This window comes from Electrophorus electricus, chromosome 8 (assembly GCF_041902795.1).
Source record: "Electrophorus electricus isolate QZ-2024a chromosome 8, ASM4190279v1, whole genome shotgun sequence".
In the NCBI taxonomy this organism is placed as follows: Eukaryota; Metazoa; Chordata; class Actinopteri; order Gymnotiformes; family Gymnotidae; genus Electrophorus; species Electrophorus electricus.
In genome coordinates this window covers 340,540-355,000 of record NC_137504.1, presented here as the reverse complement: position 1 = coordinate 355,000, position 14,461 = coordinate 340,540, and the positions used below count along the sequence as shown (strand labels likewise).

At 44.7% G+C, this 14,461-nt stretch overlaps 2 protein-coding genes across 3 annotated transcripts in view; both read right to left on the bottom strand.

The window, feature by feature from the left end:
- Nucleotides 1-4,299, bottom strand: part of arsib (arylsulfatase family, member Ib) — a 5,888-nt gene extending 1,589 nt beyond the window's left edge. Inside the window, exons 1-3 of one of the 2 annotated variants that reach the window (XM_081720068.1) lie at nt 3,953-4,298; nt 3,604-3,860; nt 1-1,872 (exon numbers count right to left, since the gene is read on the bottom strand). The exon at nt 1-1,872 is cut by the window's left edge and continues 1,589 nt beyond it. In XM_081720068.1, coding sequence (XP_081576194.1) covers nt 468-1,872; nt 3,604-3,614 — 1,416 coding nt within the window. In that variant the 5' untranslated portion in view covers nt 3,615-3,860; nt 3,953-4,298 and the 3' untranslated portion in view covers nt 1-467. Of the gene's footprint in view, nt 1,873-3,603 lie in introns of both variants that reach the window. The other variant, XM_027026094.3, reaches the window with a different exon arrangement.
- Nucleotides 4,300-13,704: 9,405 nt separating this feature from the next.
- On the bottom strand, nt 13,705-14,341 carry ndufa2 (NADH:ubiquinone oxidoreductase subunit A2). Its single transcript, XM_027026102.3, has 3 exons — nt 14,184-14,341; nt 13,971-14,077; nt 13,705-13,889 (listed from the first exon to the last, which is right to left on the bottom strand). Exons 1-3 carry the CDS (start codon nt 14,279-14,281, stop codon nt 13,798-13,800), a joined length of 297 nt encoding a protein of 98 aa, XP_026881903.1. The 5' UTR covers nt 14,282-14,341; the 3' UTR covers nt 13,705-13,797.
- Between the last annotated feature and the right edge of the window lie 120 nt (nt 14,342-14,461).

The following is a 14,461-nucleotide window of genomic DNA, read 5'->3' as shown; positions in this document are numbered from 1 at the left end:
TTTCTTTTATTTGTGAAAGGTGCACAATAATCTGCAGTTCTGATCGCCAGGGCTCACAGACATCACTGAGAAGCAGGACGATTCTCTCTGAGCTGTCTAGCCTGCCCAGACATGTAGGTGCCTGCTGTGCTGTGTGGTTCTGGTCTCCAGCTGGTGTTATCAAACATACTGTGAGCTCCTGGTCTTTGATGGTGACATCACACCAATAACCAGGATCTGAGGCCGAGGGTAAAGTGTGGGAGTGTAACAGGAATGACATTCATGTTGTCACACAGGTTGTACATCACAGAACTCACTGTTGAGCAAAATACATTTACTAAAGCATTCCTGGAGTTTATAGGTGGTGTACAGCTACACAGTCAATATCCTCATCCCCATTATGTTCTTGCAGTGGTAAAGGCTCAGGTAAAAGATTGTGTGTGTGTGTGTGTGTGTGTGGGTGTGTGCAGTAGTTAACAGTGTGGGTCTTATATTCTGTTTGACATGATCTTTGAATTCAGCTTCTTAAAGAAGGATCTCATTTTGAATAACCTGCTCTTCTTCCTGATGCGGTTCCTCCCCAGCTGGTAGTAGACACCATTCCAGTTACTCTCCTGTTCCTCATCATCCACCCAGGGGACCCACGCGCCCCCGTTCACCTCTGGATTGGCACGAGGGTCGTCCGGCGGGTAGTGCACGGGTACAGCCGTGCGGTTGTACTGCGCCAGCCGCTCCAGCAGCTTCCAAACCACATCAGGCCTCTTAGTGGACAGATCTGTCCGTTCACAGGGGTCGGCCGTGATGTTATAAAGCCACAACGACTGCTGCCTTTTTCCCGTCTCTCGCTCCAGGGTCCACCAGCCACTGGGGAAGTCGCTCAGCACCTGCGGCGGGACCCAGTCCCCATGGCCGGGCTTGCCAGTCAAGAGCTTCCAGTCCCCCACGCGTATAGCTGCCTGCACAGCCGTATCCCACAAGCCCTGGCCAGCCAGCCAGGACCCCAGACCACGCGGGTGGAGTGGGTCGATGTTGTGCAAGATTTCCATCCTCGGAGACACCCTGTCTTCACTGAGCACGGGCCAGATGTCGTAGCCATCCAGTCCCTGCTCCTGGGACACGTCCCCTCCGGCCAGGCGCACCAGAGTGGGGTACCAGTCCGTGATGTGCAGGAGAGCCCGGCTGACCCTCCGCTTGTGCCGCAGCAAGGGACTGTGCACGAAGGCCACACCCCTGATGCCACCCTCCCAGTATGTGCCCTTGCAACCCCGCAGGGGCCAGTTGCTGCCACCCATGAAGGGCTGAGCTCCGTTGTCTGTGGAATAGATGATGACGCTGTTGCGGTAGTAGCCGTATCTGCGCAGAGCGTAGGTGATGTTGTGCACGGCCTCGTCCACGATGGAGACCACGGCGGCATACTTCCTGCGCAGCACATTGGCCATTCTGCGGTAGGGGTAGATGTACGACTTGGGGGGTTTGAGGGGCGCGTGAACTGCCTGCAGAGAGACGAAGATGAAGATAGGCTGCTGAGACGCCTGGTGCGTGGCCAAGATTTTTCGCACCCTCTGGGTGTAGAGGTGGGTGGAGTATTTGCCCCCTCTGCCCCATGCCACCGACTCGCCATCGTGGAGATCGTAGCCGCAGAGGGACTTGCCGTCACAGGAGCCGTAGGTGTAGTAGTCCACGCTGCCCGTCAAGGACCCAAAGTAGGTGTGGAAGCCACGGCGGGTCGGCAGGCAGTGCCTCCGGTAGAAGCCCAGATGCCACTTGCCCACCATGTGAGTGGAGTAGCCTGCCTGCTGCAGCCGCTGGGGCAGCGTCACCAGACCCTGCGGCAGGCAGCTGGGCTGGCGCGGCCGGATGATGGAGTGTTGGAGGCCAGTATGAATCTGATACCTGCACACACACACACAGCAGACGTCATGTACACACACTGTAGAGAAACACCACAGTCATGTACAGACACGCTGCAGAAACACCACAGTCATGTACAGACACTACAGAAACACCACTGTCATGTACAGACACTCTACAGAAACACCACAGTCATGTACAGACACTACAGAAACACCACTGTCATGTACAGACACTCTACAGAAACACCACAGTCATGTACAGACACTACAGAAACACCACAGTCATGTACAGACACTGTAGAAGCACCGCTGTCATGTACAGACACTGTAGAGAAACACCACAGTCATGTACAGACACTACAGAAACACCGCTGTCATGTACAGACACTCTACAGAAACACCACAGTCATGTACACACTACAGAAACACCACAGTCATGTACAGACACTCTACAGAAACACCACTGTCATGTACAGACACTCTACAGAAACACCACAGTCATGTACAGACACTACAGAAACACCACTGTCATGTACAGACACTCTACAGAAACACCACAGTTATGTACAGACACTGCACAGATAAATACATTATCGGTAGAGATTCCTTGCAGACATATGTCTCTCACAGCTGTCTGATTTTCCACAAAAAGTTGAAGACTGTACCAGCGAATCACTTTGTGCATAATTATGGGGTGTGTCCAGTACAAAATATTCAAATGAGTCTTTACTCTAACCCTCTTTACTCTAATCATTCTTTACAGTACGCAAGTCTGGACAGGTTACTCAGGATTCATTCAGTTTAATATATCGCTCATGTTTAAAACTGTCAAACCTTTTCTGTTCTGTTTTTCTTATACTTACATAACAAACTTTTAACACTTTATCACTTCTTCATGTCAAAGTAGGCAGAAACGCTTGGGGTTGAGCTGGATTTAAGAACAATTCTTTGTGTGTTCAGACTTCACAAATCATGTGGAATGATTGAATGAATCACTTAGACTGAGAGTTCCATACTTGTTTTGTACAGAAGTCTACACCTTCACCTGAACAATCATCTCCTACGTCTATAACAGCTGAACCCAGAATCACCAGTGACCAGCTGTAATCACGTCATATCAGTCATATCACATCAAATCAGTCATATCACATCATATCACATCATATTGGTCATTTCACGTCCAGTACAGTCACTGATTTCTAAACAACACTGGTACTCACAAGTACATCTGTTTCTCAGCAGGGCAAGGTCTGCAGCGTAAGATGTAAACTTGTGTAAAACACCTCACTGCAGAACATGCACAAGTCTGCGTGGTTGTTACGTTGCACCATTAGGAATTTAACAGAAATACAGTATATTTATATAGAAATTAAATGATAAATCATGTATATCCTTTGCATATTATAAAAGACTTCAAGTAATATTACCAAGTAAAACTTTAGGCAGAGTCCCCATTAAATCTATCTCTAGAGTTGGGCGGGCGTGTCGAGTCTAGCGCTCTGTTCCGTTCGGTTCGCTCTTGAACTTTTTCGCTGTAACAGTACAACCGCCCTTCTCGTGCCTGTAAACTGTAAACAGCCTGGTGCTTTCAATGAGACACAGATGAGATTTCTGGGTGCTTTCAATGAGACACAGATGAGATTTCTATCCGACCAAAAGCAAACACTTTTCTGCACAGTTTCCCTTCAGTGCACTAAAAGCGTAAAGAAATATTTCTCTTCTTATTTTGCAGAACACAAAGGTAAAGAGCTGAGCGTGAGTGACAGTATACCTGCCCGTCATCAGCTGACTTCGGGACGGCGTGCACAGCGGCTGGACATAGTAATTCTCCAGTCGCACCCCGTCCGCTGCCAGCTTGTCGAGCGTTGGCGTGCGGATGTCCGTACTGTGATACCCGATGTCGTTGAAGCCCTGGTCATCTGTCAGGATGAATATAATATGCGGAGGTTGCCTGCGCTTAAACGCGGCTGCGCCTTTGGACTGCAGTGGCTCGCTCTCCACTTGGTTTGGGCTCAGCCAGTCCCAGGACTGCGTGAAACCAGAGTGTAGCAGGCAGACTACTGACAGCGCTCTTAAAACATACATAGTCCAAACTTTTCAGAGGGTTTAGATTATTTTACCTTAATTACGTCTTTTACGTCTTCACAGATGAGAAACGCTTTAATGAGCCCGTGCGTGGGTTCACCTTCCTTTTACCAGCATGATGACTATTCAGACATTCCACGACAGATATAAACAGCTCCCAGTCTCTTCTCTCCCGAGCTGCAAGGCGCCGTCTTTACCTCGTAAGCGACTCTTTACTTCTGGAATCTCTGATTCCAGATGCACGGGTTAAACTGGACCATTCGTATAACACTGATGCTCACTGATTCATTGATGCCTTTTCTTTGCTTTTCCCGGTCAGTTACAAAAGTGATCTCTTCTCGCTTCCCAGAGGCGCGTGCTGGGCCCACCCACTGAACTCGACAGCGCGCGTACAGCCTGTCCCAAGCCGAGCCTTTTAGCAGCGCCGCTCAGGTCATGTATGGTCTACAAATGCAACACCAGTTTAAAATACGGCTTTTTTTTTTTTGATTGCTGATTGTTTGTCTGGCTGGTTAGTTAATTAACCAAATGTATTTATAGCGTATTTACAGCATGCGTAGTAACAAAACAGCTTTACAATGTTCGCTTGCAGCTCTGTAACGAACAAATCGAGACATCTTCCCTGCAATTACAGACAAAACCTTGACCACTTGGATATTTATATTGAATTATTTAAATTATATTGAGGTTACCCATTATGTAAATTTTCATATATCGGCCTATGTAGTATGCTCTGGAGAAAAACATTTACTTCTCAAATCATTACAGAAGATTTCTAGAGACTCCTGTCTACACTGTGCAACGGGCCTTTTCAATTTTATTTCATTCTCCCTATTTACAGTTACATATCAGCAGTGTCGCAAGAAAAAGTGGCGTAAAATAAAAACAATAGTAGGGCAAAATAAAAACATACTCTTTTTTATAATGCAAATATTACTAAAGCCAGATTTAACTATAGAGCACTTAGCAGAGTGCCGCACGCTTAATTTTATATAAGTATTTTATTCAATATGAAATTTTACTGGCAGCCAATATGAAGAAGCTAAGATAGGAGTGCTGCAATCAAATTTTCTAGTTAGAACACTGGCTGCTGCATTTTGTACTAGCTGCAGCTTGTTTACATGTACCTGATGCCTTTACCCAAAGTGACTTACAATTATGAGTGAGTATAACTTGAGCAACTGAGGGCCTTGCTGAGGGGTCCAACAGTGGCAACTTAGCAGCAGTGAGGCTTGAACCAGCCACCTCCCAATTACAAGTCAGGTAACTTAACCACTGAGGTACCACTGGTACAATCTCATAGTAAGGTGTTACAGTAGTCCAATCTGGAAGTGGTAAATGTGAGGCGAGCATGTTCCTAATCTTTGAAATGTTCCTGAGGTGGAGAAAGGTGTTCCTAGAAATATTATTTACAACGAGAGACTGGGATCCATAACTCCAAGACCTTTAACTTTTAGAGAAGATGTGATTGGGAGATCACTGAGGTTCACTGAGTAATTAGAGAGTGAGGACCTTGCTGTCTCTGGGCCTAATAGAAGCACCTCTGTTTTGTCAGGATTAAGTAAGAGAAAGTACCTCAACATCCAGTGTCTGATGTCCTTTATGCATTCGTCAATAATACTAAGCTGATGTATGTCCTGTGGTTTGGCTGAGACATATATCTGAGTATGTATCAGTGTAGCAGTGGAAACTAGCACAATGTTATGTAATGTCACCTAGAGGTAGCATATATAAAGAAAAAACAAAGGCCCTAGAACAGATTCTTGTAGGACACCATAACTAACATTGTTGTATGCTGAGAAGTCTCCATTTATGTTAACAAACTGGTAGTGACCAGCTCAATAAGATTTAAACCAGGAAAGGGCTTATTCCCATAATCCCAACAACATTTTTGAGTCTATATATTAAAATGTTGTGATCTATAGCATCAAATGCTGCACTAAAATCAAGCAATATAAGATACATAACCCTGGTCAGAAGCCAACAACAGGTCATTAATTACTTTAATTAGTGCTGTTTCTGTACTTTGATTAACCCTAAACCCTGACTGAAAGACTTTTGGTTCTGATTCAGATATGAGCTTAGCTGCTGAGCTACATGTTTTTCTAGGATCTTGGAAATAAATGGAAGGTTTGAGATTGGCCTGTAGTTTGACAGCTGACATGGGTCAAGGATAGATTTTATGATATGTGGTCTGATTACTGCTAATTTGAATGATTTAGGAACATTCAAGGTTCAAGGAGGACAATGTGTCCCATGTTTTAGTCCAGTGTCCTGTGCTTTAGCAGTGTTCCACAGTTTAGCACAGTGTCCCATACTTTAGTTCAATGTGTCCCATGCATTAGCACAGTGTCCCGTGCTTTAGTACAGTGTCCCGCTCTTTAGTACAGTGTGTCCCATGGTTTAGCACAGTGTCCTGTGCTTTAGTACAGTGTATTCCAATGCTTTAGCTCCTTAGGACCCCATGTGCCATAACTCAACATTGATATGATATTACATAGACTTTAATATACGTAGTTACTCTTTGATCAAAATATGTCTCAAATCTACATATTTTGAGCATTCTAATAAAAATTTGGGAATTCATCTTATTTTTTTGTACACACACACACACACACACACACACACACACACACACACACACACAAACACACACACACACACACACACACACACACACTGATCAGCCATAATATTAAAACCAGCTGTCTAATATTGTGACAGTAGGTCTCCATCCTACCACTAAAACAGTTTTGATCTGCTGAGTCATGGACTCCACAAGACCTCTGAAGAGGTCCTGTGGAATCTGGCAGCAAAAAATTAGCAGCTGTGGAGTTTCTCCTACATGCCACAGATGTTTGATTGGATTGAGATCAGGGGAATTTGGAGGCCAAGTCTGAACTCTTACTCATGTTTCTTAAACCACTCCTGAGCAACTTCTACAGTGTGGCAGGCACGTTGTCATGCTGACAGAGGTTACTTTCATCAGGGAACATTGTTGTAATGAAGGGTGTACTTTAGGTATGTGGTACCTGTCACACTGCCTGTTCTACCATAGCCTGGGTTAGATCTTCTGATTGGACCCTCATGCATCAGTGATCCATAAGGGCCCAGGACCCTGTCAGCAGTTCAGTGGTTGTCCTTCCTTGGACCACTTATGGTGGTACTAGCTACAGCATACCAGGAACACCCCACAAGACCTGCTGACCCAGTCTGAAGATGCTCTGATCCAGTCATACCAGTCTGACTCAGTCACAGTCTGAGCCAGTCATCCACCCATCCCAGTCTGACCCAGACATACCATTTTGGTCCATGTCAAAGTCTCTCAAATCGTTACACTTGTCCATTTTTCCTCCTTCCAACACATCAAGAACTGGCTGTTCACTTCCTGCCTAATACAGACCCCACCCCTACACACACACACACACACACACACACACACACACACACACACACACACACACCTATACATGTGCCTTTTGATGAGATAATCAGTGTATTCACCTCACCTGTCGTCTCTCTAAAGTTGTGGTTGATTGATGTGTGCAGTTCTATAGCTATAGTTTCCCAACTGGGTGTCTTAAATATTTTGCAAGTACACAGCTTTGGGAGGAACTAGTGAGCAGATATAGGCTATAAACATTGGGGTTGATCAGTGAGAGTGCTGAAGAGGATAAAATGCTGTCTGTCTGTATTTGTGTGCGTTTTCTCCTGTCCATCTGAATGTGTGTGCGTTCTCTCCTGTCTGTCTGTACGTGTGTGCGTTCTCTCCTGTCTGTCTGTATGAGTGTATGTTCTCTCCTGTCTGTCTGTACGTGTGTGCATTCTCGCCTGTCTGTCTGTACGTGTGTGCGTTCTCTCCTGTCTGTACGTGTGTGCGTTCTCTCCTGTCTGTCTGTACGTGTGTGCGTTCTCTCCTGTCTGTCTGTACGTGTGTGCGTTCTCTCCTGTCTGTCTGTACGTGTGTGCGCTCTCTCCTGTCTGTCTGTACGTGTGTGCGTTCTCTCCTGTCTGTCTGTACGTGTGTGCGTTCTCTCCTGTCTGTCTGTACGTGTGTGCGCTCTCTCCTGTCTGTCTGTACGTGTGTGCGTTCTCTCCTGTCAGTCTGTACGTGTGTGCGCTCTCTCCTGTCTGTCTGTACGTGTGTGCGCTCTCTCCTGTCTGTCTGTACGTGTGTGCGTTCTCGCCTGTCTGTCTGTACGTGTGTGCGCTCTCTCCTGTCTGTCTGTACGTGTGTGCGTTCTCTCCTGTCAGTCTGTACGTGTGTGCGTTCTCTCCTGTCTGTCTGTACGTGTGTGCGTTCTCTCCTGTCTGTACGTGTGTGCGTTCTCTCCTGTCTGTCTGTACGTGTGTGCGTTCTCTCCTGTCTGTCTGTACGTGTGTGCGTTCTCTCCTGTCTGTCTGTACGTGTGTGCGCTCTCTCCTGTCTGTCTGTACGTGTGTGCGTTCTCTCCTGTCTGTCTGTACGTGTGTGCGTTCTCTCCTGTCTGTCTGTACGTGTGTGCGTTCTCTCCTGTCTGTCTGTACGTGTGTGCGTTCTCTCCTGTCTGTCTGTACGTGTGTGCGCTCTCTCCTGTCTGTCTGTACGTGTGTGCGTTCTCTCCTGTCTGTCTGTACGTGTGTGCGTTCTCTCCTGTCTGTCTGTACGTGTGTGCGCTCTCTCCTGTCTGTCTGTACGTGTGTGCGTTCTCTCCTGTCTGTCTGTACGTGTGTGCGCTCTCTCCTGTCTGTCTGTACGTGTGTGCGTTCTCTCCTGTCTGTCTGTACGTGTGTGCGCTCTCTCCTGTCTGTCTGTACGTGTGTGCGTTCTCTCCTGTCTGTCTGTACGTGTGTGCGTTCTCTCCTGTCTGTCTGTACGTGTGTGCGTTCTCTCCTGTCTGTCTGTACGTGTGTGCGCTCTCTCCTGTCTGTCTGTACGTGTGTGCGTTATCTCCTGTCTGTCTGTACGTGTGTGCGTTCTCTCCTGTCTGTCTGTACGTGTGTGCGTTCTCTCCTGTCTGTCTGTACGTGTGTGCGTTCTCTCCTGTCTGTCTGTACGTGTGTGCGTTCTCTCCTGTCTGTCTGTACGTGTGTGCGTTCTCTCCTGTCTGTCTGTACGTGTGTGCGCTCTCTCCTGTCTGTCTGTACGTATGTGCGTTATCTCCTGTCTGTCTGTATGTGTGTGCGTTCTCTCCTGTCTGTCTGTATGTGTGTGTGCTCTCTCCTGTCTGTCTGTACGTGTGTGCGTTCTCTCCTGTCTGTCTGTATGTGTGCGCGTTCTCTCCTGTCCTTACTTGCAGGATTGGTTTAATGAGAACGTCCGATGGAAACTGCACTGCAGGAGTCCTGGTGGGCTTCTTTCTCAGTTCAGCTCTGTCGCCTTCAGCTGCGTCTCTCTGCTTTCCTCTTGATTTGTTCCATCTGTTTTCTGCCCCTGCACCGCTGGCTTGCCAAACCTCTTCCATCAGGGGCAGGTCTGCGCCAGAGATGGGTGTGTGGTTGGCAACAGCGTGCTATTTAATGAACTTGGGCTTTGAATATGATTGTAAAAATGTGTTCTTTATTTTCCATTCTTTTCTTTTAAACAAAGCTTTTTTTATTAGACAGAGTTTTCAACAGCAAGTCTTCTGACTTCCAAGAAAATTGTGGGGGGAAAACCAGGATTTGAGTTGGGTTGCTATCTGATGAGCTGTCCTACAGATCTCAGACAAAGAGAGAAGTACGGAGAAGGCTGTTCTAACAGCAGATCATATTGGTTTGGACTCAATGAGATGAAACCATGTAGAGAGCGGCACCACCTTCTGTTATGTTCTGTGTTTCTGACAGTCTTTTGTTTATGTCAGAGCTGATGGAAACACACCAACATGTGTTACACATTCTGGCAAATGCACGAAGGTCATTTGAGCAAAGCTGAAACCACTTTCACATAAAGTCTCCCCTCCCCTGAACTAAGCACGGACGCAGACGTGTTCAGACAGAACCGCTGGCCTCATACTGAGCCTTCAGAACGGTGTAAACTTGTTCAGTCACTGGTTGACAGCTGGAAATGTTGTTTTATTTGGTTCCAGAATATAAAACGTCTACAACTTTTCTATTTATCCACTTTGTGTTGCATAAATTAGCATGACCCAGTTTTTATGGTTACACTCATTTGTCTAAGATTTTGTCTAAGAAATGATGTTGTTAAAACAGTTTTAACTGTTTCTAACAGAATCTTGCTGTCCAAGACAACAAATTTTATTTGTAATATGCTCTGTCCCTCACAAAACATTGCAGCCCTTGCGCAAGGGCTAACTCTTTTACCATCAAACAATAAAACTCATGATCAAGTGAATAAAACCTTTCAGTCACTAAACAAAGACCAAAATGCAAACTGTGGGTGTCAGTTTGAGTCTGATCAACTTTGTTTATGCTGTTTACTGTTGATACTGAGAGATTTTCTGCATAGATCCAGTACTAGTTCAACTCAAGTTAGCCTATCACAGTATGGACTGTATTTTTTTTTACTAGTGTAACTTTACCTGAGCTGACCAACACTGTGGCATGTTTATGTCATGAATGTCTTTCGGAGTTATGAGAGTAAAGATTTAAAGAGTTAAAGTCTTCATGTTCTCAGGCATTTTCTGCAGGTACCTTCTTGGTGAGCTGGATGAGAAGTGATGTGTGGTAACTCCACACCTGCTCCACAGGCACCACAGGTCTGTTTGTGTATGAGATTCACTTCCGTCTGCAGTCATGACATGTTTTCATTAAGTCTGTAAATGTGTGAAAATAAGTGAAAGTAATGTGATAGTGTTAACTGGAAGTCTCTGTGTCTTAACGCCCTACAGTGACAGGAAATGGGATTTAGATCAAAGAAGGTTGGAGCCCATAAACATACTTTTAATTTAATGAATAGTTTCTTGGATTACTGCTTTTGATTCCACTGGTCAACAATGATTTTGCTTCCTGCAAATAATACTTATGTATTTGTTGTGTATTTATTATGTATTTGTTATGAATTTATTATGTATTTGTTATGTATTTATTATCTATTTGTTATGTATTTGTTATGAATTTGAAGTAGAGCCCTTCTATGTTAGCAGAATAGTGCTAGACACTGATGATTCTTAGACCAACTCATACATTGTAGATTTTAAGTTTGTACATATATTTAGTGTAATATAATATAATATAATATAATTAATGTTAAATTTAATATTAAAAACACTTAACACTTAAAAAACACATGATAGAAACATTCTAAAGAATTCAGTACTAAACTATAAGTTCTGCCTATATTAGTTTGGGAAACAAACAAAGTTAAAATAATGTTGGTGAGTGTTTTGGTGTGTTTTTGTGTGTAGCATTCTAGTATATATAGATCATGTGTAGTGTGTGCAGTGTGTAGTGTGTGTGTGAAGTATGTAGCATACTAGTGTATATAGATCATATGTAGTGTGTGAAGTGTGTAGTGTGTTCATTTGATTGTAGTGTAAATAGATCACGTGTAGTGTGTGTATTGTGTAGAACACACACCCTGACCAGAGTCCTTAACAGAACACACACCCTTACCAGAGTCCTTAACAGAACACACACCCTCACCAGTCTTCAACAGAACACACACCCTTACCAGAGTCCTTAACAGAACACACACCACCAGTCTTTAACAGAACACACACCCTCACCAGTCTTCAACAGAACACACACCCTTACCAGAGTCCTTAACAGAACACACACCCTCACCAGTCCTTAACAGAACACACACCCTTACCAGAGTCCTTAACAGAACACACACCCTCACCAGAGTCTTCAACAGAACACACACTACCACCAGTCTTCAACAGAACACACACCCTCACCAGAGTCCTTAACAGAACACACACCCTCACCAGTCCTTAACAGAACACACACCCTCACCAGAGTCTTCAACAGAACACACACCCTCACCAGAGTGCTTAACAGCCAAATCACTGTGTGATGGAGCAGTTTTACTGCACATATAACAGATTTGTTACAGACAGTAGGGAGAATTTTACGATGTGCCCTACCTTCAGTAAGTCATATTACCATACCATCAGTTCTCATGCTGAAGCCCAATCCATCATTCATCATTCATTATTCATTTTCCTAATTATCCCAGACTTGGCCTGTTCCATGCTCTGGTAAAACTACGTCTAAATTAGACTCACCAGGCACTTAGCATATTTGTACTTTTATACATTACATATTTATTGGTTATATACGCTTATATTGATATGCAGTTAGTGTGAGCTTGTATGTAGACACATAGAGAACACCACTTTTACAAAAAAAAAATCAATTCTCTAAGATGAATCAGTAATCATTACTGGGATATTTGCTGTGTACTGGGAAATGTTTGCACACACACACACACACACACACACACACACACACACACACACACACACCTGAATCCCTGCCTCCATTTTTTTTTTAAATCACGGCCACATGTGGCCTTGATTCATAAATAAATCAACCTCCACTCCAGCCGACATGCAGGAGGGCTCAGTGCAGGGGGATTTCCTCTTTGGGCCTACAGGAACCTCACATTCCAGCTCATCGCCCCCTTGCCGGCATCTAGAGGGCTGTTACAGTACTGCAGGAGAAGAGAGAAGCAGGTCTGAACACCTCCGTGTGGAGGATAGAGGAACGCTGAGCAGGAAGCCTGACGCCTGTTGCAGGTTTAGAGGGACATCACTGTACGCCCACACAACATGGATCATTCATACAACACAGGCCTCTGTTTTCTCTTACAGGTACATTAATTACACAGCAGGAATTTGCATTGGTCTGTTTGCCTCAAATAATAGGATAAATAAATTAATCTTATCAACTTTAAAAAGGACATGTACACTGTATTTGGCTTAATGAATTAATGAACTGAATCAGAGAGATGCAATTCATTAATGATGTGGGTTTACATGAGGTGAAAAAATTAAACACATGCACCAAATAAAAGACATTCACAGATACATTCAGCTGACACTTTTATCCAAAGCAACCTACAATTATGAGCAAGTACAACTTGAGCAATTGAGAGTTAAGGGGCTTGCTCAGGGGCCCAGCAGTAGCTTTGAACCAGCAATCCTTGGATTACAAATCAAACACCACTGAGCTACCACTGCCCTGATACACTTTCAATTAAGTACAAAAACATTCTTCCAGAGTTGGAGAACAGTTCAGCACGTAAGCTTTGTAGCCAGAATGCACACTCATGCACAACAATTACAGCCATGTTCTTACTAACAGGGTTTCAGTCCTGCACTGTGTGGCCAGGAGCTGGCAGGCGAGTCCTAGTAAAACAGGAAAACACAAAGAAGCAGCATGTTCACTTTACACTGTGATTTTAATACCTGCAACTGTCTAAAGGTTCATATGTAAACAGTGTTTGTGTACGTATGTGAGCAGTGTTTATGTTCTAAGGAAAAAAGCTTGTTGAATCTGAAAAATGGCCACCAGAATGCAATAACAGGGATATGGTACCTATGCCATCGATGACTCATCCACTACATTCAAGGAACAAAATATTACAGTAGCCTATAAGTGTCATCCCCATGATAGAAAAGGCACATTAAAAAAAAAAAAAACTTTTTCAAAAACATGAGCCAATCCCTGGGCACTTTACTGATACAAAACCATAAATAACAACACATTACTCTCTTCATGATAAGTGAGGGAGATAAAACTAAAACCAAGTTTAGTGTCAGACTTTTTATACACTTGTACAGAAAATCAGGTCTTAATTCTATTAAAAGTATGTGCATACATTTGTAGCAGAAAGAAAGATATTTACTGGAGCCAGACATATTTACCAGACGCATTTATTGTAACCCAGACTTATTAATAATTACAACTGTACTTTCCACACAGACAGGAACGATGACTTGGGGCAGAGCGGTCAGGCCTTCACACTGGCTAGTTTCTCCAGAGCTCTGGCCACCTGCTCTGCACTCATGTTGTCCAGGGCGACACTTTGCTCTTTACCAAACGCTGAAACAGAACACAACATGTTAGTCCATCGTGTGTGCCTAACAGAAAGACAACAGGGCATCATTCCCACGTGTGTCTTACCGTAGCGGGCCCACAGCTTGGGCTGGACACCAGAGCACTCCCGGATCAGAATGGGAAACTCAGGGTTTGCCTTCTTTAATGTCACATATTGCTTTTCAACAAAATCCCTGGTAAAATTCAAAACACAACATCACATTCAGTGTAACTTTGCTAAATGTAAGCAGTTATCGGACTGAGGTCCGCGCTCCTCCAGTCCGGGTCTCTGAGCCTCACCTCGCTCCCTGACTAGCAGCTGATGTCTGACACAAATGCAGACGAAGCTCCCGAAGGTTTCTGGCGAGGTTGGACCCTGCAGCTCTCACAGCGGCCATGACGCTCCTTTTCGCTCCCCTTCGCTCTCCTTCACCTTCACGGTTACGCGGAAACGCCAGTTGGGATCTTGTACTGCCGCCTGCTGGAGAGGTTCAACAACTGCGGGTTCGCGTAATATTTTAACGTGGAAATTTGGCAGAATAACCTGACAGGAAGTTCGAAACGGACTCTTTTCTTCA

Bases quoted from the DNA above. Each gene is read 5' to 3' on its own strand.
- ndufa2 (XM_027026102.3), bottom strand. From the start codon at position 14,281: ATGGCCGCTGTGAGAGCTGCAGGGTCCAACCTCGCCAGAAACCTTCGG. The intron at 14,078-14,183 runs GTGAGGCTCAGA...GAATTTTACCAG, and splicing joins GCTGCTAGTCAGGGAGCGAG to GGATTTTGTTGAAAAGCAAT. The intron at 13,890-13,970 runs GTAAGACACACG...GTTCTGTTTCAG, and splicing joins CAAGCTGTGGGCCCGCTACG to CGTTTGGTAAAGAGCAAAGT.